At 37.6% G+C, this 24,406-nt stretch overlaps 1 protein-coding gene across 3 annotated transcripts in view; it reads right to left on the bottom strand.

Moving 5' to 3' along the window:
* The window catches only part of IQCH (IQ motif containing H), a 296,182-nt gene that overhangs the window by 267,147 nt on the left and 4,629 nt on the right, over positions 1 to 24,406 (bottom strand). For all 3 annotated transcript variants that reach the window (XM_053596185.1, XM_053596183.1, XM_053596184.1), the window contains exons 2-3: positions 19,730 to 19,852; positions 18,164 to 18,258 (exon numbers count right to left, since the gene is read on the bottom strand). In XM_053596185.1, coding sequence (XP_053452160.1) covers positions 18,164 to 18,258; positions 19,730 to 19,852 — 218 coding nt within the window. The remainder of the gene's footprint in view (positions 1 to 18,163; positions 18,259 to 19,729; positions 19,853 to 24,406) is intronic.

The following is a 24,406-nucleotide window of genomic DNA, read 5'->3' as shown; positions in this document are numbered from 1 at the left end:
ACTTCATATTTGTTAAAGGTAATACTCAATATGATGAGATTTCAATTATTAATATTTATGCACCCAACCAGAATGCACCGCAATTTATAAGAGAAATTCCAACAGACATGAGCAACTTGATTTCCTCCAGTTGCATAGTAGTTGGAGATTTTAACACCCCTTTAGCAGTGCTGGATAGATCCTCCAAAAAGAAGCTAAGCAAAGAAATTTTAGATTTAAACTTAACCATTCAACATCTGGACCTAACAGACATCTACAGAACATTTCATCCCAACAAAACTGAATACACATTCTTCTCATCAGCCCACGGAACATACTCCAAAATCAACCACATTCTAGGCCACAAATCTAACCTCAGAAAATTTTAAAAAATAGAAATTATTCCTTATATCTTCTCAGACCATCATGGAATAAAAATTGAACTCAATAACAACAGGAACCTGCATACCCATACAAAAACATGGATGCTAAACAACCTTATGCTGAAGGATAGATGGGTTATAGACAAGATTAAGAAGGAAATCACCGGGCGGTGCCTGTGGCTCAGTGAGTAGGGCGCCAGCCCCATATGCCGAGGGTGGCGGGTTCAAACCCGGCCCCGGCCAAACTGCAACAAAAAAATAGCCGGGCGTTGTGGCGGGCGCCTGTAGTCCCAGCTACTCGGGAGGCTGAGGCAGGAGAATCGCGTAAGCCCAAGAGTTAGAGGTTGCTGTGAGCCATGTGACGCCACGGCACTCTACCAGAGGGCGGTACAGTGAGACTCTGTCTCTACAAAAAAAAAAAAAAAGAAGGAAATCACCAAATTTTGAAACAAAACAACAATCAAGACACGAATTACCAGAACCTCTGGGATACTGCAAAGGCAGTCCTAAGAGGAAAATTTATAGCACTTCAAGCCTTCCTCAAGAAAATGGAAAGAGAGGAAGTTAATAACCTAATGGGACATCTCAACCACCTGGAGAAGGAAGAACACTCCAACCCCAAACCCAGCAGAAGAAAAGAAATAACCAAAATCAGAGCAGAATTAAATGAAATTGAAAACAAAAGAATATACAACAGATCAATAAATCCAAAAGTTGATTTTTTTGCAAAGATCAATAGAATAGATAAACCTTTGGCCAACCTAACCAGGAAAAAAAGAGTAAAATCTCTAATTTCATCAATCAGAAATGGTAACGATGAAATAACAACAGACCCCTCAGAAATTCAAAAAATCCTTAACGAACACTAAAAGAAACTTTACTGTCAGAAATATGAAAATCTGAAAGAAATCGATCAATACCTGGAAGTACGCCACCTACCAAGACTTAGCCAGAATGAAGTGGAAATGTTGAACAGGCCTATATCAAGTTCTGAAATAGCATCAACAATACAAAATCTCCCTAAAAAGAAAAGCCCAGGACCAGATGGCTTTATGTCAGAATTCTACCAAACCTTTAAAGAAGAACTAGTACCTATGTTACTAAACCTCTTCCAAAATATAGAAAAAGAAGGAATATTACCCAGCACATTCTATGAGGCAAACATCACCTTGATCCCCAAATCAGGGAAAGACCCAACAAGAAAGGAAAATTATAGACCAATATCACTAATGAATATTAATGCTAAAATACTCAATAAGATCCTAACAAACAGAATCCAACAACACATCAAAAAAATTACACACCACGACCAAGTGGGATTTATCCCAGGGTCTCAAGGCTGGTTCAATATACGTAAATCTATAAATGTAATTCAGCACATAAACAAACTAAAAAATAAGGACCATATGATTCTTTCAATTGATGCAGAAAAAGCTTTTGATAATATCCAGCATCCCTTCATGACCAGAACACTTAAGAAAATTAGTATAGAAGGGACATTTCTTAAACTACTAGAGGCCATCTATAGCAAACCCACAGCCAATATCGTATTGAATGGAGTTAAATTGAAATCATTTCCACTTAGATCAGGAACCAGGCAAGGTTGCCCATTGTCTCCATTGCTCTTTAACATTGTAATGGAAGTTTTAGCCATTGCAATTAGGGAAGAAAAGGCGATCAAGGGTATCCATATAGGGTCAGAAGAGATCAAACTTTCACTCTTTGCAGATGATATGATCGTATATCTGGAAAACACTAGGGATTCTACTACAAAACTTTTAGAAGTGATCGAGGAATACAGCAATGTCTCAGACTACAAAATCAACACCCGTAAATCTGTAGCCTTTATATATACCAACAATAACCAAGCCGAAAAAACAGTCAAGGACTCTATTCCTTTCACAGTAGTGCCAAAGAAGATGAAATATTTGGGAGTATACCTAACAAAGAACATGAAAGATCTCTACAAAGAGAACTATGAAACTTTAAGAAAAGAAATAGCTGAAGATGTTAACAAATGGAAAAATATACTATGCTCATGGCTGGGAAGAATCAACATTGTTAAAATGTCTATACTACCCAAAGCAATATATAATTTTAATGCAATTCTTATTAAAGCTCCATTGTCATATTTTAACAATCTCGAAAAAATAATACTTCGTTTTATATGGAATCAGAAAAAACCTCGAATAGCCAAAACATTACTCAGCAATAAACACACAACAGGAGGAATCACGCTACCAGACCTGAGACTGTGCTATAAATCGATAGTGATCAAAACAGCACGGTATTGGCACAAAAACAGAGAAGTAGATGTCTGGAACAGAATAGAGAACCAAGAGATGAATCCAGCTACTTACTGTTATTTGCTCTTTGACAAGCCAATTAAAAACATTCAGTGGGGAAAAGATTCCCTATTTAACAAATGGTGCTGGATGAACTGGCTGGTGACCTGTAGAAGATTGAAACTGGACCCACACCTTTCACCATTAACTAAGATAGACTCTCACTGGATAAAAGACTTAAACTTAAGACATGAAACTATAAAAATACTTGAAGAAAGTGCAGGGAAAACTCTTGAAGGAATCAGCCTGGGTCAATATTTTATGAGGAGGACTCCACAGGCAATTAAAGCAGTATCAAAAATACACTACTGGGACCTGATCAAACTAAAAAGCTTCTGTACAGCCAAGAACATAGTAAGTAAAGCAAGCAGACAGCCCTCAGAATGGGAGAAAATATTTGCAGGTTATAGCTCCGATAAATATCTAATAACCAGAATCCACAGACAACTCAAACGTATTAGCAAGAAAAGAACACGTGATCCCTTCTCAGGGTCAGCAAGGGACTTGAAAAGAAATTTCTCTAAAAAAGACAGATGCACGATCTACAAACACATGAAAAAAAGCTCATCATCCTTAATCATCAGAGAAATGCAAATCAAAACTGCTTTGAGATATCACCTAACTCCAGTAAGAGTAGCCCACATAACAAAATCCCAAAACTAGATAGAGATGTTGGCGTGGATGTGGAGAAAAGGGCACACTTCTACACTGCTGGTGGGAATGCACACTAATACATTCCTTCTGGAAGGATGTTTGGAGAATACTTAGAGACCTAAAAATAGACCTACCATTCAATCCTATAATTCCTTTACTAGGTTTATACTCAGAAGACCAAAAATTACAATATAATGAAGACATCTGTAGCAGAATGTTTATTGCAGCCCAATTCATAATTGCTAAGTCATGGAAGAAGCCCAAGTGCCCATTGACCCACGAATGGACTAGCAAATTGTGGTACATGTATACCATGGAATATTATGCAGCCTTAAAGAAAGATGGAGACTTTACCTCTTTCATGTTTACATAGATGGAGCTGGAACATATTCTTCTTAGCAAAGTATCTCAGGAATGGAAGAAGAAATATCCAATGTACTCAGCCCTACTACGAAGCTAAATTATAGCTTTCCCATGAAGGCTATAACCCAACTATAGCACAAGACTATGAGGAAAGGGCCAAGGAAGGGGAAGAGAGGGGGGATGTTAGGGTGGAGGGAGGGTAAGGGGTGGGGCCACACCTACGGTGCATCTTAGAATGGGTACAGGAGAAACTTACTAAAGGCAGAATACAAATGTCTACATACAATAACTAAGAAAATGCCAAGAAGGCTACGTTGAACAGTTTGATGAGAATATTTCAGATTGTATATGAAACCAGTAGATTGTACCCCTTGACCGCACTAATGTACACAGCTATGATTTAACAATAAAAATAAGAGACAGATGCAGACCAATGGAACAGAATAGAGAACCCAGAAATAAACCCACACTTTTTAAAAAATTTTTTTTTATTTTTAATTTCAGCTTGCTTGTTCATTCTTCTTCGTTTGAAGTACTCTCTTTTTTTTGTTCATTTTCTTTTTCCTCTGGTGATGTTCTTTCCCATTGCCTCCCCAGTAGCTGGGATTACGGACGCCCACCACAATATCCGGCTGTTTTTGATGCTGTTAGTAGAGATGGGGTCTTAATCTGGCTCACTGCTGCTCATACTGGTCTCGAACCTCTGAGCTCAGGCAATCCACCTGCCTCGGCCTCCCACAGCACTGGGACTACAAGTGTGAGCCACCACGCCTGGCCTAAACCCATACCTTTATATGCAACTCATTTTTGACAAAGGCACCAAGAACATACAATGGAAAAAGGATAATCTCTTCAATAAATGATTCTGGGAAAATTGGAAAACCATATGCAGAAAAATGAAACTAGATTTCTATCTCTTACTGTATACAAAAATCAAATCAAAACAGATTGAAGACTTTAATCTAAGAACTGATACTATGAAGCTACTTGAAGAAAACACTGGAAAAACACTCCAGGACATGGTTCTGGGCAAAGATTTTTTTGTGCAAGGCCTCAAAAACACAGGCCACCAAAGCAAAAACAAGACAAATGGGATTACATCAAGCTAAAAAGCTCCTGTACAACAAAGGAAACAATCAACAAAGGGAACAGATAACCTACAGAATAGGAGGAAATACTTACAAACTACCATCTGACAAGGGATTAATAACCAGAGTATATAAGGACTTCAAACAACTCAATAGCAAAGAAAAAAATCTGATTTTAATAATGGGCAAAAGATCTGAATAGATCTTTCTCAAAAGATGACAGACAAATGGCCAACAGGTATATGGAAACATGCTGAACATCACTAATCATCAAAGAAATGCAAATCAAAACCACAATAAGATATCGTCTCACTTCAGTTAAAATGGCTTTTTTTTTTTTTTTTTTTATCAAAAGGAAAAAAATAACAGAAGCTGGTGAGGATGTAGAGAAAGGGGAGCCTGAACACTGCTGGTGGTAATATAAATTAGCATGGCCATTCTGGAGAACGGTATGGAGGTCCCGCAAAAACCTAAAAATAGATTTAAATTTCTATTTACAGTAAATAGAATTACTAAATGATCCAGTAATTCCAATGCTGGGTATATCCAAAAGAAAGGAAATCAATATATCAAGTAGGTCTCTGAATTCTAATGTTTATTATAGCACATTACAAAATAGCCAAAAATGAAATCAACCTAAGTGCCCATCAGTAGATTAAAGGACAAAGAAAATGTGGTATATAAACACAATGGAATATTATTTAGACACAAAAAATAATGAAATCCTGTCATTTTCAGCAACATGGATGAGCTTGGAGGAAATTATGTGAAGTGAAACAAACCAAGCACAGAAAGACAAATATCTTACGTTCTCCTTCATATGTGGGAGCTACAAAAAAGTGAATCTCATGAAACTAGAGAGTAGGTTGGTGTTTCTCTGAGGCCAGGAAGGGTAGGGGAGGAGAGGGTTGACGAGAGGTTGATTAATGAGTATGATATACATTCAATAGAAGAAATAAGATCTACTGTTTGATAGACCACTAGCATCACTATAGTTAATAATAATTGATTATACATTTCGAAATAGCTGAAAAGAATAATTCATATGTTCCTAGCATAAAGAAAAGATAAATATTTAAGGTGATGGATATCCCAATTACTCTGATTTAATATTTATACATTGTATGAATATATCAAATTATCATATGCACCCCCAATATATGTACATCTTTTATATACCAATAAAATATTAAATTGAATTGAAAAAAGAACTTTGCGCTAATTTACATCTCCACTAGTAGCAAAAAAGTATGCCCATCAGTACTGAGTATTGCGGTGATTTAAACTATCTGTTTTGCTTATTTTTAAAGAAAAAATTATAATATATTGCTTAATTTGCATTTCTCTGGTTTACCAGATTAAACTTTTTTTTGTTTTTTTGTAGAGACAGAGTCTCACTTTGTCACCCTCGGTAGAGTGCTATGGTGTCACAGCTCATAGCAACCTCCAGCTCTCAGGCTTAGGTGATTCTCTTGCCTCAGCCTCCTGAGTAGCTGGGACTACAGGGCCCACCACAATGCCCTACTCACTGAGCCACAGGTGCTGCCCAAGATTAAACATTTTTGTTTCACTTGTATTTCATCAGCTTACCAGTGACATTATACATTCTTCATATATTTACTGGTTATTTGCATGTCCCTATCTGTGAGTAGCTGTTGTTTTTTCATCTATATCATTTTTTTTAATTGTCAAGAGTAATTTATATTTAAGAATACTGGCAATTTCTTGTCAAATCCTTTGCAAATGTTTTTTCCCAGTTTGTTGTTATGTTTGATTTATAATGCTTTAAAAAAATTTTTTTTGTTTTAAAAAATTTTACCCCACAGAAAAATTGAAAGAACAGGGAGAACTCACATGCCCTCATGTAGATTACTGTTAACATCTTGTTATCTGTGCTTTATCTTTCTCTCTCTCTCTGCAACTAGACTATAGCCATATACCATGTAACTGGGATTTGTATACCAACTGGAACAACTGAGAACAGATTGGATTTGAGGTGCTTTGATAATTAACTGACAATATACATTCTAATCTATACTGGCCATTTAATAAAACCTCTTCTTTTCCACTCACTATTTCTATTACTTGCTTTGTTCTTATTTCTTTTTATTTTATTGTCTTTTGTGGTTTTTGGCCAGGGGCTGGGTTTGAACCCGCCACCTCTGGCATATGGGACCAGCGCCCTACTCCTTGAGCCACAGGCAGTATTTCTTTTTTTTTTTTGTTTCCTCGAATACAAGCACAACAGAGTGAGCATAAAGTGAAGATGTCTATGCATTTCTGATAGTGCTGGTACAGATGATAGTCACCCTCCCAGTGTCAATAAGCAAAGCATGGTCATCAAGAACAGTGTGAGCAGACAGGACAAGCAATAAAATCTGTGCAAGCCAGGAACGATAAGGGGAAAAAACCACTCTTTGACACAGAAGAATAATCATCGCCAAAGTGGGGATAATAGTGAAACCTATTTTGAAAACAATACAAAAGCACTTTGAGCTCTTTGGAGAAAATATGCCACTTTTGATAATGTCCTTAATATTGTTTCAGAACAACTGCTGGGAAAGTTTTGCATTTGCTGCATCCATTATTATCACTTTGTGTACCTACAGGTTTTTGTCTGTACCAGACAAAACTACCAGATTTTCCCTCGATCAATACTTGCTTTAAAGGAAAACTAAGCTTTCTGGTTTTCATGCAGGTATGGAGGAGGAAAAGAGTGCCAGATTGCAGATATTTAGACAGGACTTGAGTCTGCACCTCACCATTGACCAAATGTATAACCTAGAACTGGTTTACCTAACCTCTGTGATCCTCAGTTTTCTCATCTTTAAAAGGCAAGAATAAATGCCTACCTCATGGGTTTAAAGAAAGGCTTTTACAAACTGTCAAGTGATTTGAAAATTTTGATGATGATGATCATAAAGATAATTATTGCATATCTATTCTATTATCCAGGGATAATAGTCATTTGCAATGAACTCTTGCCATTTCCTGAGTTTCTGTAGATAGAATGAAGCCCTCCTCATATATTGGAACAATGTCGATTCTCAGTTACTCACAGAAACTGTGATCAGCTATCAAGGGAACAGACAGAGAGCTGCAGTCCTTATTCTATACCAGGGGTCCTCAAACTTTTTAAACAGGGGGCCAGTTCACTGTCCCTCAGACTGTTGGAGGGCTGGACTATAGTTTAAAAAAAAAAAACTATGAACAAATTCCTATGCACACTGCACATATCTTATTTTGAAATAAAAAAACAAAACAGGAACAACTACAATCACACTGTCTCATGTGGCCCGCGGGCCATAGTTTGAGGACCCCTGCGACTTCTCCTCTCAGAAGGATTTGCTGCTGCAGGACTTTTGGCCTCTAACACATCCAGCCTCACAGTTTGAGCAGACAGTTCCTCCCAGACTGACTGCCAGGTCCCAGTCTGGTTCAGTCTCAGCTCAAGAGGCTCATTCCCATCCTTCATAGCAACCGGATGGCAGAATTTCCATGACCAGGTTCTTGATTATACATAGACAAGTCCCTCCACTTGGCCAAATGGATATTGATTCCAGGTAGTCATGCTCATTCCTGAAATTCCAAGCACAAATCATCTGCTTTAAGAAAAACCAAGAATGTTAAAATGCAGATTCTAGGACCCCATCTAGAAGCCAGCAAAAAGAAAACTGCAAACCAAAATTTGAAAACCATCACTGTAGACCTGTAGTCTCCCAAATCGGGTACCCACATCCCAGGTGATACATAACATAAAGCCATTGGCCATGTAAGGAAAGTATAAGAACTTCTATTTACATTGAAAAAGAAATCAATCACAAGAAACTACTTTGTACTAGCATTTAATATTTATCTTGTCACTGGAACCCTCACATGGTCCTGTCTCTTACAGTTCTGAAGGCATCCCTATATATTTGCTTTCAGAGCCCTGGAATGGAGTGCAGTTTACTTATGCGGAGAGGTTATGAATTGTATTATGTAGTTTTAACTAAGCCTGAAAAAAATGGACGTGTCTTAAGAAGATTTCTGCCAAAAACACACTGTATTTTGAAGATAATGACAACAAGCATCCATGAACAATAAGAAAATGGCAGAGCTGATGCTTTTACTCTCAGCATGAGTTTTCTTCAGTTACATTAGGAAGTAAAATTGATGATAATCCAATTGAACTTAAGAAAAGTCAGCCAAAGAAAACTTAAAAATTATCCAGAAGACTAAACATGAACTTACACCTATCATCAATGCTAAACCTCACCAAAGTGTTGGTAGCATGTTTTGTGATATTAGCTACAGTTAGTCTAAAGTCATTACGATTAATAAGATCACGCAACCAGAACATTGTAATTAATAACCTTAATTAATAAGAGCAAAAAGTTTTGTTAGTAAAACTTTTAAAATTTTTTCTTTATCTCATTATGTAAACTATTTCCATTTTTAAAATTCTGTTGATGTATTTTATTATATATTCACTATAAATGATAAAGGCATATAATTTATGAATAAGTATACATATATTACGAGGACATGCTCAAATTTATTTGAATGATGGCTGGGTAGAATAAAAGCCTATATCTAATTTCAGTCCCAGCTTGAAAATTTCAGGAAGTTCAGTCTCCCCTCTGACCTCTGGATCAATGCTCAATGTTGTGACTAAGTAACGCTCCTCAGCGAGTCATGCCCTCAGTACATCAAAAAACACCTTCCTACTCAGATACTATAAGGACTTCACTGGGAACTCCAGAAGAAAAATGCACTGAATTGGCCAGTTCTGCTTCATCTGGCATGAGAATCAAAGGAATTTTGGACTCTGCAATGGGCTTGCATATAATCTCTCAATAGGCAAGGCCAGACTCTGAAGCCAAGTCTAATAATGACAGTCTTTCACGGCAAATGCAAAACCAGGTGTGTTATCTACCTGGAAGCAGAGGAAATATCAATCACAGCCAACAGTCCTCATCTGGATTCTCCTGTTTCTATCTATTCCCACCTACAGCGGGTGCTTCTCTTCCTCCCTGAGCCACACCCTGTGACTTTCACTTTGACTTCCAGGACCTGCCTCAGGCTAGTTTACTTTGAAAACCAAGTTTGGACTTCTCTCCAGATTTTAAACTTTGACCCAACCTCATTTCATTTCAAATTACATGCCACATTAGCCCCACACAACCACAGCTAGAACAAAGATGCTCTTCCCACCTCCTCTAGGCTTACAGGGCCCATACAAACTTGGAAATCTTCCCATCTTCCTGAAAGGAAGGCCAGTTATTATACTATTATATTTAATAGGAAATACATGATCCAACAACTACTTCTAGGTACCAACTCCATGCCACAGTCAATGTTTTCCTTCACTCTTTCAGACCTTAATAAGGGACAAGGACACTCTTTGGCATGAGAGAGCTATAATATATAAGAAAAAAATCTCAAAAAAATTTAAAAAATTAAAAGGGTGGTGCCTGTGGCTCATTGTGTAGGGCACTGGCCCGGTACACCGAGGGTTGTGGGTTTGAACCCGACCCCGGCCAAACTGCAACAAAAAAAATAGCCAGGCATTATGGTTGGCTCCTGTAGTCCCAACTACTCAGGAGGCAGAGACAAGAGAATTGGCTAAGCCCAAGAGCTGGAGGTTGCTGTGAGCTGTGACACCATAGTACTCTACCAAGGGCAACAAAAAAAAGAAAAAAATCTGTCTAGAAACAGATTTTTCTGTCTCTAGAAAAAAAAAAGAAAAAAATCTCTGCTAGAAACTTTCTGTTTTGTTCTCTGTGCTGCAACTGCTACCTACTTAGCTCTTTTCAGGTATCACAACCTGCAAACCTACGGGCCAGACTCCCTGTTCTCTGTCAATATGAGACAGCAATAAGAAATCTCAAGATAGGAAAATTTATGTATTGGAATATTGTATCAGAGTTAGTGACAGACATCCATTCTCCTGTTTACTTTTCCCTACCTCCTTTGTTCTGAGGCTGCTTGCTGCTTATATGCTTGGTCCTGTGATCACAATACCTTCTCCACCTACTACAGACCTCTGAGCTGCCATGCATATCAGCCTTCCACTTTGTCCTGCTGGGCTCTCTTGATTTTCAACTAAGAGTCAATATTGTCAATTTGTAAGGTAACCTTCAATATGTTCTTCTACAAGAAACTGTTTTATTATTTTCCCTCAAGATTCTTTATTTTAAAAGTTTATATATATTAACCTGCTTGTAAGTCATAGTTTTAATTTCAAATTTAACGATTAAAAATACAAATGACCAAAACCTAAAATGTTTAACCAGTATGGACTAACACATTTTATTTCATTGAATTGTTTAACTCAAGTTAAGAGAATGCTTTTGAAATTTTAGTCTAATAATGCTTTATGTCAAGAACTTAAAAATACTAAAAATAACTTCAAAACACCATTATGTTATCTTTCATTAGCATGATAAAAAAGACACTAGATTTAGAAAGAGAAGACTGGACTTTATCAGAATTCCTACAGACTTCTTGGCCATGTGATCTTGTGCAATCTATTCAATCTTAGTTTCCTCATCTATAAAATATAGATAATAATGCTGACTTCACAGTGCTGTTGTAAAGGTTATTTGAGATAATGTATGTAAAAGTGATTAGTAAAATTTAATATGCTGTATAATGCACATTTGCTTATATGACTTCTGGCCTCCTCATTTCCCAGACTTTTTAAAAGTTGGTATGTGGCCCTATCTTTCCTGATCTTAGTTCCTCATCTTAACCTACAGGGACATAAAACTTGTAGCTATATATCTTCTGTTTCATCTTTCCCAAAACCAAGTCAAAAACAAAATGTAGTGCTTTTTGGCTCAATCTGACTTCTCTTAGCTATCATTTGAGATCAGTGATTCCTCTATTTTCTCAGTTACCTAATCCCCAAATCTTGGGGCCAACTTTGAGTCTCACTCATTCTACTTCTACAGAACCTCATGTTCATTGAGATTCTTTCTCAATACCTTACACTTAACCTTTCCCTTTACTACCCTGTGATCAACTGTGTAGGCCTATGTATCTCAGAATAAACTTTGAGGAAGAAGGTCAAGGTCTAAGACTAATTAGTATATCTCCAATATCTAGGATAGTGCTTAGTAAATAGACGTTGTTCAATAAATGTTTGTTGAATAAATTATTAAATGAATATGTGGGTAATTGTGGAAAGCCATCTACAAGTTTCCTATCTCTAGACTATGCTGTTTCCTATCCACTCTATACAGCACTTCCAGGTTAATCTTTATAAAATGTCCTTTATATCATAATTTGATACAAAAACCTTCAGTGGCATCCTACTTTTGAAAATAATGAATTTAAATTTTATTCTCTAGTATTAAACTCTTGCACAATCTTTCACCTACTTTATTCAGTTGTTTTCCCATTTCTCTTCTCCAAGTCTGAAGTTGAAAAGGCCTCCCATGATTATTCTCCAAGTAGTTTTTCACTGATATTATTTTTTCCTTCATAAAAGCTTGCCCTTTTCCTTTCTGCATGGTCAAGCCCAAGTACTACTTCACCCTTGAAATCTTTCCAGATTAGAGCAGCCCATATTAACCAAGGTTTTGATCTCCTATTTCACTTATATCTATCACCTTTTAATCATGTGCTATGTTGCTCTATAATTTGCACTGAGTTAGCTTTCTGACTAGACTCTAAGGGCTTTGAGGTAGTAACCTTGTTTTGAATTCCAAAGAGCATTAGCCATGGTACTAGCACATAGGTAGAACACAAATTCATTTGATACCTTCTGATATGAATTAAATATGGGCTGAAAAGATGCTATAATTCAGGATGCCAAATTAAGGTAGTATGAAGGAAGGAAATGGGCTTTTAGACTCACCAGAGACTCAGAATTTGGTGGAGCTCTGGAGGGAGTGTGTTAATATTATAAAGAAGTAATGATGACAAATAGTGTTCCTGCATCATGATGTCCACAATAGCTGCACATTCCTGGACTTTTCTGTTACTCTAGGTTCCTAGCTCAAGATCAGCATTCTAGAATGACTCTTCTCCTATTCTCAAAGTAGAGCACCTCCTATGATGACATGCTGGTAATCTGCCAGGAAGGCAGAGATTAGTTACTCATAATTTTCTCTAGCTTCCTAAGGGATATGAGGGTACTAAATCATATATAGTCCATTACTATCTCTGTGCCTCAATGTTTAATCCTTTCATTTTGGCTAATTATTCTAAGATGTACAAAGATATGTAGGTGGCTTAGGCCTGTAATCCTAGCCCTCTAAGAGGCGGAGGCAGGTGGATTGCTTCAACTCAGGGATTAGATACCAGCCCAATCAAGAGTACATTATTCTTTTTTTTTTAAAGCATACAGTTTATTTGGGAGGTTTGGGTGTTTTTCCTAAGACCAGGCCATGGTCTGTGGGTAACATTTAAACCCTGAGGGGAACTGAGCAAATGGAAGTGAGAAACAAGGGGCCCTTGGGCAGCTCTGCTCCAGCCTGCTTTTGATCTGGCCTCAAGCCATTATTGTCCCCACAACAGGAGTTAATTGGATACCTAACTGAGTAACTGCCTCCTGCCACGCTTGAATTGTCCCTGGATTTTTTTTTTTTTTTTTTTGAGACAGAGTTTTACTCTGTCACCCTGGTAGAGTGCCATGTGTTCATAGCTCACAACAACCTCAAACTCTGGGGCTCAGGTGATCTTCTTGCCTCAGCCTCCCAAGTAGCTGGGATTACAGATGCCCGCCAAAACACCGGCTATTTATTAGAGACAGGGTCTCGCTCTTGCGAGGCTTGCCTCAGCCTCCCAGAGTGCATTCTAATATGTAGAAAAATAATATCAAATAACGAAAAGAACATTAAGAGTTGAGGGAATCTCTGTTCTAGCATTCGTTCTATTCACCAACTCTCAGATCTTGGTCAAGTCCTTTAAACTCTATCACCTCATTTTATATGTTTATAAATTGAAGAAAATACTTATCAAGCCTGTGACATACTTATTTTAAGCATCAAATGAAATAATGTAGGAGGGGTGCGGTGGCTCATGCCTGTAATTTCAGCACTCTGGGAGGCTGAGATGAGGGGATTGCTTAAGCTCAGCAGTTCAAGACCAGCCTGAGCAAGAGCAAGACCCTGTCTCTACTAAAAACAGAAAACTAGCAGGGCATGGTGGCATACGCCTATAGTCCCAGTTACTTGGGAGGCTGAGGCCTAAGAGTTTGAACTAGCTGTGAGCTATGATGATACAGTACTCTACTCAGGGTAATACAGTGAGACCCTGTCTCAAAAAAAAAAAAAGAAAGAAAGACATAACAGAGATAAATATACTACATATACCATATATACTATCCATGGAAGGGGATCAAATATTATCATCAAGAGCAAACTTTTTTTTTTGAGATAGAGTCTCACTCTGTCACACTAGGTTGAGTGCTGTGGTATAATAGCTCACAGCAACCTCAAACTCCTGGGCTCAAGCAATCCTCTTTCTTCAGCCTCTAAAGCAGCGGGGACCACAACCACCCACTACAACACCCAGCTAATTTTTTCCATTTTTAGAAAAGACAGGGTCTCACTCTTGCTTGGGCTGGTATCTAACCCCCGAGTTCAAGCAATCCACCTACTTCAGCCTCTTAGATGGCTAGGATTACAGGCATGAGCCACCTTGCCTGGCCAAGAGCAAACCTTTGTTGAGGACCTACCATGTGCAAGAAGACATTATATTAATACTGAGATATATAAGACTGGTCACTGCCCTCAAGAACAATAAAAAAGTAATTACCAGTGGGGCACGGTGGCTCAGGCCTGTATCCCAGCACTTTGGGAGGCTGAGGGAGGTGGACTGCTTGAACTCAGGAATTTGAGACCAGCCTGAGCAAGGATGAGACCCCATCTCTACTAAAAATGGAAAAATTAGCCAGGCATGGTTGTATACACCTGTAGTCCCAGCTACTTGGAAAGATGAAGCAAGAAGATTGCTTGAGCCCAGGAGTTTGAGGTTGCTGTGAGCTATGATGCCATGACATTCTGTCCTGGGACAAAACAGTGAGACTCTGCCCCCCCAAAAAAGTAATCACCAATGTAAGATAGCAAATTACATATGTCAATGAGTTGCAGAGGTACTGAATGCTCTAAAAATTCAAAAATAATTTGAAGAAGTGAGGAAAAGCTTAATAAAGAAGAGGGATCAAAGTTGGATCAGGAGGATAAATAGGAGAGAAGAGTGATAGTTAGCTTCCTAGGTGCCCCTCAAGGGTCCCCACCCACTGGTATTCATGCCTTTGTGTAACCCTTCCTCTTCAGCGTGGGCTAAACCTACTGAATAACTTCTAACAAACAGAATAGGGCAGAAGCGATATCACTTCTAAGATTATGTTACAAAAGACTGTGGCTTCCATCTAGGGCACCCTCTTTCACTCTCTGAGTCTCTGATCGTCTGCCATGTTGATATGGCTGTGAAATACTCATGCACCTTAAGAGAGACCTGCCAGTAATCATATGACTTAAGTGTGGAAGCAGATTTCTCCACCCTCCTTCACCTCATTGAATCTTCAGATGAGACTGACTCAGCCAACATTTAGATTGCAGCCTTATGGGAGATCTTGAGCCACAGACACTTAGTTAAGCTATGCCCAGATTCCTGATCCATAGAAATTATGAGATAATAAGTGTCTGTTGTTCTAAGCCACTACATGGGCATTTTGTTATACAGCAATAGATAACTAATACAAGTGCCTTCTAGACAGTAGAAATGGAACTGTGATGAATACAGATTAGGGTAAGATGATAGATATTTATGTCTGAAAGGAGTCCTAGGTATAAACAGAGAGATGAGGGAAGGGCAGCCTCTACCAAAGGATGCCAGTAGCACTACGTTCATGTGGGGGCAAAGGAGACAAGTACAATGTATATCCAAAACTCTGCTTCCCATTACTGAGTGCTGGAACTTGGCTATAGTCCATGACTATAGTCATAGTTTTCCATGACTTCTTCTGCACTACTTTGGACATTTGACTTCATTGCCCAATATCATTTAGTTATATTAGAGATACATAAATATATATCTTATATAATGCAAATAAGGACCACAAGATTTTTAAGCTTAGTACAAAAGGTTATTCTACATTCATTCAATTGCAGAAGGCCTATATGCAAGAAGGTCCATGGTAAGGCAAGGGTACTTATTTTTCACTCAATTCTAATTCTAATATATCATCTCTTAGGATATACATGCATATACAATGAATATTTCAAGCAAGTTACATATTTTTTTGGTTTACTCTGGATACCAAAATTATCCTTACAATAAACCACATATGACCTTGTAGAAACTGTAAAGTACCATGTAATCTAAACAGTGTAAAAACTGATTTGCATTAAAATGTTTCCTTTAGGAGTTGAATTTTAGATATCTTTCACTGAAAAACAACAACAAAGAATAACACCACTAGGACCCTGAAATAACTGTCAAGCATTTGAACTCAACTGAAGTAACCTACAATAAACTTTATTAAAATCCAAATTCTGCCATTAACTTCTTATGAGAGACTTCTGCTGAAATTGGTAGAAAGGATGTGACAAAAGCCAAGAAAATTATGTCTTTATAGTCATCTTACCTGAGTGAGAAAAGTTATCATTTAAAATTTTATTACTTTGGGTTCTAAATAGCTGGGGGCATCAGCATATCAGACATTAAGCTGTACTACAAGGCTATAGTGGTCAAAACAGCATGGTACTGGCACAAAAATAGAGACACAGACATTTAGGATTGAATAGAAAACTAGAAAGTGAAACTAACACCTTACAGTCACCTAATCTTTGATAAACCAAATAAGAACATACACTGGGGGAAAGAATCCCTATTCAATAAATGGTGCTAGGAGAACTAGACATCCACATGTAGAAGACTGAAACTGGACCTGCAACTTTCTCCACTCACAAAAATTGATTCAAAATGGGCGGCGCCTGTAGCTCAAAGGAGTAGGGCGCCAGCCCCATATATGGGGGCTGGCGGGTTCAAACCCAGCCCCAGCCAAAAACTGCAAAAAAAAAAATATTGATTCAAGATGGATAAAAGACCTAAATGTAAGGAATGAAATGATAAAAATCCTCAAAGAAAGCATAGGAAAAACACTTGAAGATATCAGCCTGGGGAAAGACTTTATAAAGAAGACTTCCATGGCAATTGCAACAACAACAATAAACAAGTGGGACTTAACTAAACTGAAAAGATTCTGTACTGCTAAGGAGATAACAACCAAAGCAAATAGAAAACCTATACAATGGGAAAGGATATTGCATATTTTGAAACAGACAAAAGCTTGATAACTAGGATCTAGAGAGAATTCAAATTAATCCACATGAAAAAAGCCAACAATCACATATATCAATGGGCAAGAGACATGAATAGAACCTTCTCTAAAGAAGACAGATGAATGGCTAGCAAACATATGAAAAAATGCTCATCATCCCTATCTATTAGAGAAATGCAAATCAAAACCACCCAGAGATATCATCTAACTCCACTGAGAATGGCCCATATCACAAAATCTCAAACCTGCAGATAGTGGAGTGGATGCCGAGAGAAAGGAACACTTTTACACTTCTGGTGGGACTGTAAACTAATACAACCTTTTTTTTTTTTTTTTTGACAATTTGCAGAAATTTATTAACATTCAAAGACACTGTCTAATCTTCCATCAGCATCCAAAGAATACAAACTTTTTGGAAGGAAGTATGGAGAACCCTCAAAGCACTCAAGCTAGACCTCCCATTTGATCCTGTAATCCCATTACTGGGCATCTACTCAGAAGGAAAAAAAATCCTTTTTACCACAAGGACACTTGCACTAGACTGTTTATTGCAGCTCAAGTTACAATTGCCAATATGTGGAAACAGCCTAAATGCCCACCAACCCAGGAATGGATTAACAAGCTGTGGTATATGTACACTATGGAATACTATTCAGACATTAAAAAAGATGGAGACTTTACATCCTTTGCATTAACCTGGAAGTGGAAGACATTATTCTTAGTAAAGCTTCACAGAATGGAGAAGCATGAATCCTATGTACTCAATTTTGATACGAGGACAATTAGTGACCTAGTACATGGTGGGGGGTGGGGGAAGGGCAGAGCAGAGAGAGAGGGAAGGAGGGGGGTGAGGGAAGGAAGAGCAGAGAGAGGGAAGGAGGGGGGGTGGGAGAAGGAAGAGCAGAGAGAGAAAGCGAGGAGGGAGGAGGGGGTTTTGGTGTGTGACATACCTTTTGGGGGCAAGACACAAGTATAAGAGGGACTTTACCAAACAAATGCAATCAGGGTAACTTGGTTTCTTGTACCCTCAATGAATCCCCAACAATAAAAAAAAAAAGCTATTTTACTTACCATTTGGAAGCCCCAGGCATATAAAAGCTCTCATCATTAACAGGAGTCGTTAACACACGCTGGTTTACAACATTTAAATACTTCTCAATGTGGACCTGTTACAGCAAAGTCAAAGTTTAGGCCATTATAGTGGACTTAAAATTCTCAGATAATTTACTTAAATTCATTAGGTTAACACTCTGAATTGTGTAATTAAGCCAAAAACCACAACATAGAATGTGTTGTTACTTGCCTAAGGTATCATTAGGCATCTTAAGGACAAATTGCTTCAACCATCCCAAACAGAATAATGAATAATGGAAACTCAAAGCCTAAGTGACCTTAGCATGCCTTAAAAATGAAACTGTGCACAATAGTCGGTATATCGCTTAATCAGGAACTAGGTGATACAGAGATGGAGTAATAGAGTAATGTCTTTCTCTTACGGGAACTTCAAGGAAGCATCCGAGGAAAGCATTTGGCCTTTAGGTAACAGGTTATTTAAAATGGCCAACCCAAGACTCTAGCTGGTAATCATGGTCAGGTAATATCAGACGATGATGGCTAGCCTGAAGGGGCTACAAAATACATATTTCTCAGCCTCAGGAGCTAAGAGATAAAGCTGCAAACACAGCAGAGTGAAAGTCTGAAGCAAAAATAGAGACATTGAAAATAAGATGTCAAGAAGATGGAAATGGACTTTATTTGGAAAATGAATCTCATTAGCTAACACATCCTTATTTCATAAAGGAATATTATCCTGGCCACCCTTGCCTTTAGCTCTGTTTATAATGATGAAATTCCTACCCATTTTATTTCTCTGTTCCAAAACTGGTACATTTCTTTAGTTTTATCCACTGGATAACAATATTACAAAAATGAGTAACTCAAAATAATGAAGCTCTTAGGGAAAAGTCAACTCTTACTTTTTAGAATCCTAGTAAATCCCAGTAAGTCTGCATTATAATTGGTATGAATTATTTTTTGGTTGGACATATTGTTGGATTGATAGTAATTATATTTTAAGCTCTAAGTTATTTTTATCAAAACACATTTTGGGCCTTGGTGCCTGTAGTTCAGGGGTTAAGGCGCCAGCCACATACACCAAAGCTGGCATGTTCAAACCTGGCCCGGGGCCTGCTAAACAACAATGACAACTATAACAAAAAAATAGCCTGGTGTTGTGGCAGGCACCTGTAGTCCCAGCTACTTGGGAGGCTGAGACAAGATAATCGATTAAGCCCAAGAGTTTGAGGTTGCTGTGAGCTGTGATGCCACAGCACTCTACTGAGGGCAACACAGTGAGACTCTGTCTCAAACAAAACAAAACAAAACAAAACAAAAAAACAAAAACCACATTTTGGGAGTTGTCACTGCACAATATTATATTTAATCACTTAAATTATTTGTGAAACATGACAAATCGATCAGTTTATAATTATCATTATCATTTTAAAGAAACAAAAGAATACTGATAACTGCCCTAAAATAAATCCAACTCTGTTAAAGAATTACACAGAGTTGTGCAACAATTCTTTCCTTCTACAGGCTTCTAGGATGTTATTTAATATCTAAAGCTCTACTTACTTTTAACCCTATTTCAGTCCTTTTGATTGCTGTTTCAAGATTCTGAATGTTTAGTGTGTCTCCTTTTTCTTCAGGTGAGAATTCTGTTAATTTTTCCTTTAATTGATAAAGATCATCTTGGACCTGTAAATATAAAAAATGCAAAACATTGAAAGAATACAGGCATGGTCCACTTATAGCAATTATTTCTCTTATAAGTTTATAATATGCTTAAATTGCAAAAGCCATAAAGTTAATTTTATGGCATGTATTGAAAAGGACCACTTCCATGTTTTTAAGGTGTTCATTATTTAGAATGTTCCATCGTGTCCTTCAGATTGTGACACACTGTGCTCTCCCACACAATTTCTGGGCTTTTATTTCCCTCCTATTAGTAATAGATTTAAGATAAAACTGCAACTCAAAGGCTTTTGCTTTCTCAGGTGATAAAACGGGTGAGCTGGAGATCATAAGAAGTGTGTGTCAGACTCCAATTTATACAAACTGGTTAAGAAAAAAGAGAACAGAAAACTTCCAGCAAAATTCCAGTAGAAGCACTGTCTTTCAAAAGAGTATTATAAATGTGTTGCCAGGACCTGCTGGTTTTCTATCCTAGCTGCATCTTCCCCACTTACTGCTCTCAACAATCAGTTCTGTCGGTGTTGTGGCCTTGATTTTGTTTCAAGTAGTGAGAAATAACTCCTGAAGAAAAAGTAACATGTGTTATTACTTTAACATTTTCCTTGAAAATGATGAACATCTCTCCAATATCAGGCACCCTCAGAATAAAATGAGCGTTATGAAATTAGAAAGCACAAGATTCTCTGCATTCATATTAGAAACCAAACTTCAGATAAATACAGATGGTACCAATTATTGTATGGGCTGCTGCCACCAGAAAAACATTTTGTTATGCAGATTTATGAACCCAACACCTGCTTCAGCAATAGTCACACCAATAACAATCTGCAGACTGGGTTGCTAAAGGCATTTTGAAATGGTTACCTTTTTCTCTGTTAGTATAACCGGACTCATACATTGATTTAACCTATGTTATTGATTACTCTCGATTGTTCTCCCAGAGCCAAGTATTCAAAAGATCAGAATTTGCATCTTTTCACTGATAGGCATCACAGTCTGGCAGACACATCTGATCATTTGTAATCTGTACAAACTGTCATGTAAAGCCTCTGGGGCTCACAGATTGAAATATGAATCCACCTACTCCTTGATTGTAGGGATTAAGATGAAGATGTACTACTTCTGATTGTTTTGTCCAAATTACTATTGCAAGCTGATTTATCAACTAAGCATAAAGAGCCAGTTCAAGGGCAAGGCCCTTTTGAGGCCTATTATTTTTTGGATCCTCCTTTGAATGAACTGACTTTCCCTCTTCTTTATTTTTTTTTGACTTTCCTTCTTCTAGCATTTATACCTCCATGTATCTTTCTATAATTATGTCTTTGAACTGCTAGAGGAAGTAAAAACTGCTCTGGATCACTCATTAGGGTATGAAAGGTTTGTTTTTTTTCCATCTGCCTTGAATGGGCAACAATACTTATTCACAGAGTTGTGCGATAATCTGTAATAGGTTTGGTACATAGCAAGAACTCAATAAAAGGCACTGATCATAACTCCTAGCTCTAGCACTTACTAGTAATGTGATCTCCACGTACATCATCCAAATTTTCTGAACCTTTAACTTCCTCACCAAGAAAAAAAAAAGAATAGGCCAGGTGTGGTGGCTCATGCCTGTAATCCTAGCACTCTGGGAGGTTCAGGCAGGTGGATAGATTGAGCTCATGAGTTCGAGACCAGCTTGAGCAAAAAGCGAGACTCAGTTTCTACTAAAAATAGAAAAACTGAGGGAAGAGGATTGCTTGAGCCTAAGAGTTGAAGGTTGCTATGAGCTATGACTCCACTAGCAGTCTACACAGGGCGACAGCTTGAGTTTCTGTCTCAATAAAAAAAAAAAAAGGAATAAGTACCCTACTTCTTAGAATTCTTGAAGGAAAATGAGGTAATATGTTTGAAAGTAAATTAATATAGACTTCGGTGCCAACAGGTATGAACTGGAATCCTGCTTCTTCTTTTACTACTAAACTTGGGAAAGTTACTTAGACTTTTAAAGGCTTAGTATTCTTTTTTTTTTTTTTTTTTTTTTTTTGCAGTTTTTGGCCGGGACTGGATTTGAACCCACAACCTCTGGCATATGGGGCCTGTGCCCTACTCCTTTGAGCCACAGGCACCACCCACAAGGCTTAGTATTCTTATCTGTAAAATGGAGATAGCAATTACTTTAGAACAGAGGCAAGAAAAAAATAAATAAAAATATGTAAAGTGCTAGCCACACAGGAAAGCACTAAACAAATGTTAATTCTCCTTTCTTGAATCGTGAAACTCCTTACACTGTGATAGTCAGTAAATGTTCACTGAATTGAATTGTTCTCTAATCTTTCTCAAGAGCTTTTCCTTTTCGTACAAGGTATTTTCTCCTTCTCTCTTAATAACCACTTGTTTAAATGTAATGGAGATAAGTCCTGTAGGAAATTTTACACTAGACTTACCTAGTAAAAGAGACTTAAGTTCTAAATCTCTGTTCTTTCCTCAAATAGATCCAGTCTACCATATTGAAATTTTACATGTCACCAATCACCTCTGTGATCATCAAACATCACTTTCCACAAATTTTCTAGTTGGAAAAAGATTATTATTTTGTTAGTTTAGGACAGAGCTGCAGCAAAGATTTGCTGTAGAGGGTAAAAGAGCCATGAAACCAGACTCAATATTGTCAGAAACAATATAAAATTCCATTGTCTTCAGAGAGTTCGGCTGAGTCATTCTCATCATTTCAAGTTATCTTTCACCTCATTCATTTTTATATTGTAGGTACCTGGCAAATTAGACAGGGGAATTAATAAGAAAGACAGTGACGCTATCAAACTTCCATTTAGTTCTAATATGCCAAGGGTTTTTTTTGTTTGTTTGTTTTTCTGAGACAAGAGTCTCACTATGTTGCCCTCAGTAGAATGCTGTGGCATCACACTCACGGCAATATCAAACTCTTGGGCTTAAATGATTCTCTTGCTTCAGCCTCCCAAATAGCTGGGACTACAGGCACCTGCCATAATGCCCGGCTATTTTCTTGTTGCAGTTATCATTGTGCTTAGCTGGCCCAGGCATGTAGCTAGTGCCATAATCACTGTGCTATGGGCGCCAAGCCGCCAAGGTTGTTGCTAACATACAACTGTTGGATTATTGAAACATGATTTACAAAACTAATTAAAATGTTGATTTTGATTGCAAGACCAGGTAATTCTTTTTGCACAAACAAATGTTTAATAGGTAAAATAAGCATTTAGAAAGATATGTTCAAAAGGTACCATATTATTAATGAATCATAAGAACAAAACTTTTAAGAGTTACTAATAAAAATACAGAAACAGAAAAAACCTATAAGAAACATCTCAGGGTCACTACCACGTTTCTTCAAGATTACGTCACAGGCATGTCATAGCCTATTTAAAGAGCAAACAAACAGCCAGGTGCAGTGGCTCACACTGTAATCCTAGCACTCTGGGAGGTCAAGGCGGGTAGATTGCCTGAGCTCAGAATGGGAGACAAGACTGAGCAAGAGAGAGACCCTGTCTCTAAAAATAGCCACGCATTGTGGTGGTTGCCTGTGGTCCCAGCTACCTGGGAGGCTGAGGCAAGAGGATCACTTGAGCCCAAGAGTTGGAGGTTGCTATGAGCTATGACACCATGACACTCTACTGAGGGTCAGACTCCGTCTCAAAAAAAAAAAAAAAAGATCAACAAATATTGGATATATCACATTGGGCAAGTTACTTTACCTATTTGTACTTTAGTGCCTTCTGTAATCTGGGGCTCAAAATGATATCTACCTAATAGAGCTGTTGTTAGGACTTAATGAGATAATCCAAAGCTCAGTGTCTGGCTTTCAATGAATGTTGGCTATTAGTTTAATTATCATGCTGATTATTATCAGTGTAGTAAAACTCACTATTCAGATTAGTTGAGGAAAGATCTAGCTGAAATTGTAAAAAGTCTAAATTATAGATTTGAAAGAAAAAGAAGTAGTTAAGACAATGCTGCCTAGTAGAATTACATGTGGAGATGGTCATTGTATTTCCTGAACCAAAATGAAAGCATGGACTTTGATAGATGATCTGACAAGGGGACATAATAGCCAGAATGAGACTATCCTGGAAAAGCCAAACATTTAATGTTTTCATATAAAATTACAAAAAGAGTTTATAATCAAAGCACTGAGTATTTGTAAATATTTTCTCTTAAGTAGCTTAGGCATTTTCTAAAAATACTACTTTCATTTATTAATTTGTAACATCCATGAAAAAAGATATTTTCTAAATAATGCTACAAGTTAGGCCAGCTTCTTACATTTTTGAACAAACCATGAATTATTGGAGACCGAATTAATGAACAGATCATCATCCAGTTGATCAGGATCTATGAACCCAGTACTGTGTTGGGTGTTGGGGGTCAGGAGCCCCAGTTCCTAGAACCGTTGACCTGGTTTCATTACTTGGCTGAGCTAGAAAGTTCAACCGAGAGGGTGGTGATTCAAATTGCAAATGAATGGGAACTGGAAATAATAATGGAGCAGCAATTGAAACTGTAAATGAATGGGAACTTGAAATAATAATGGAGCAGCAC

This window comes from Nycticebus coucang, chromosome 6 (genome assembly GCF_027406575.1).
Source record: "Nycticebus coucang isolate mNycCou1 chromosome 6, mNycCou1.pri, whole genome shotgun sequence".
Taxonomy (NCBI): Eukaryota; Metazoa; Chordata; class Mammalia; order Primates; family Lorisidae; genus Nycticebus; species Nycticebus coucang.
The sequence above is the reverse complement of the archived record's forward strand: the minus strand, read 5'-3'. Positions and strand labels throughout refer to the sequence as shown.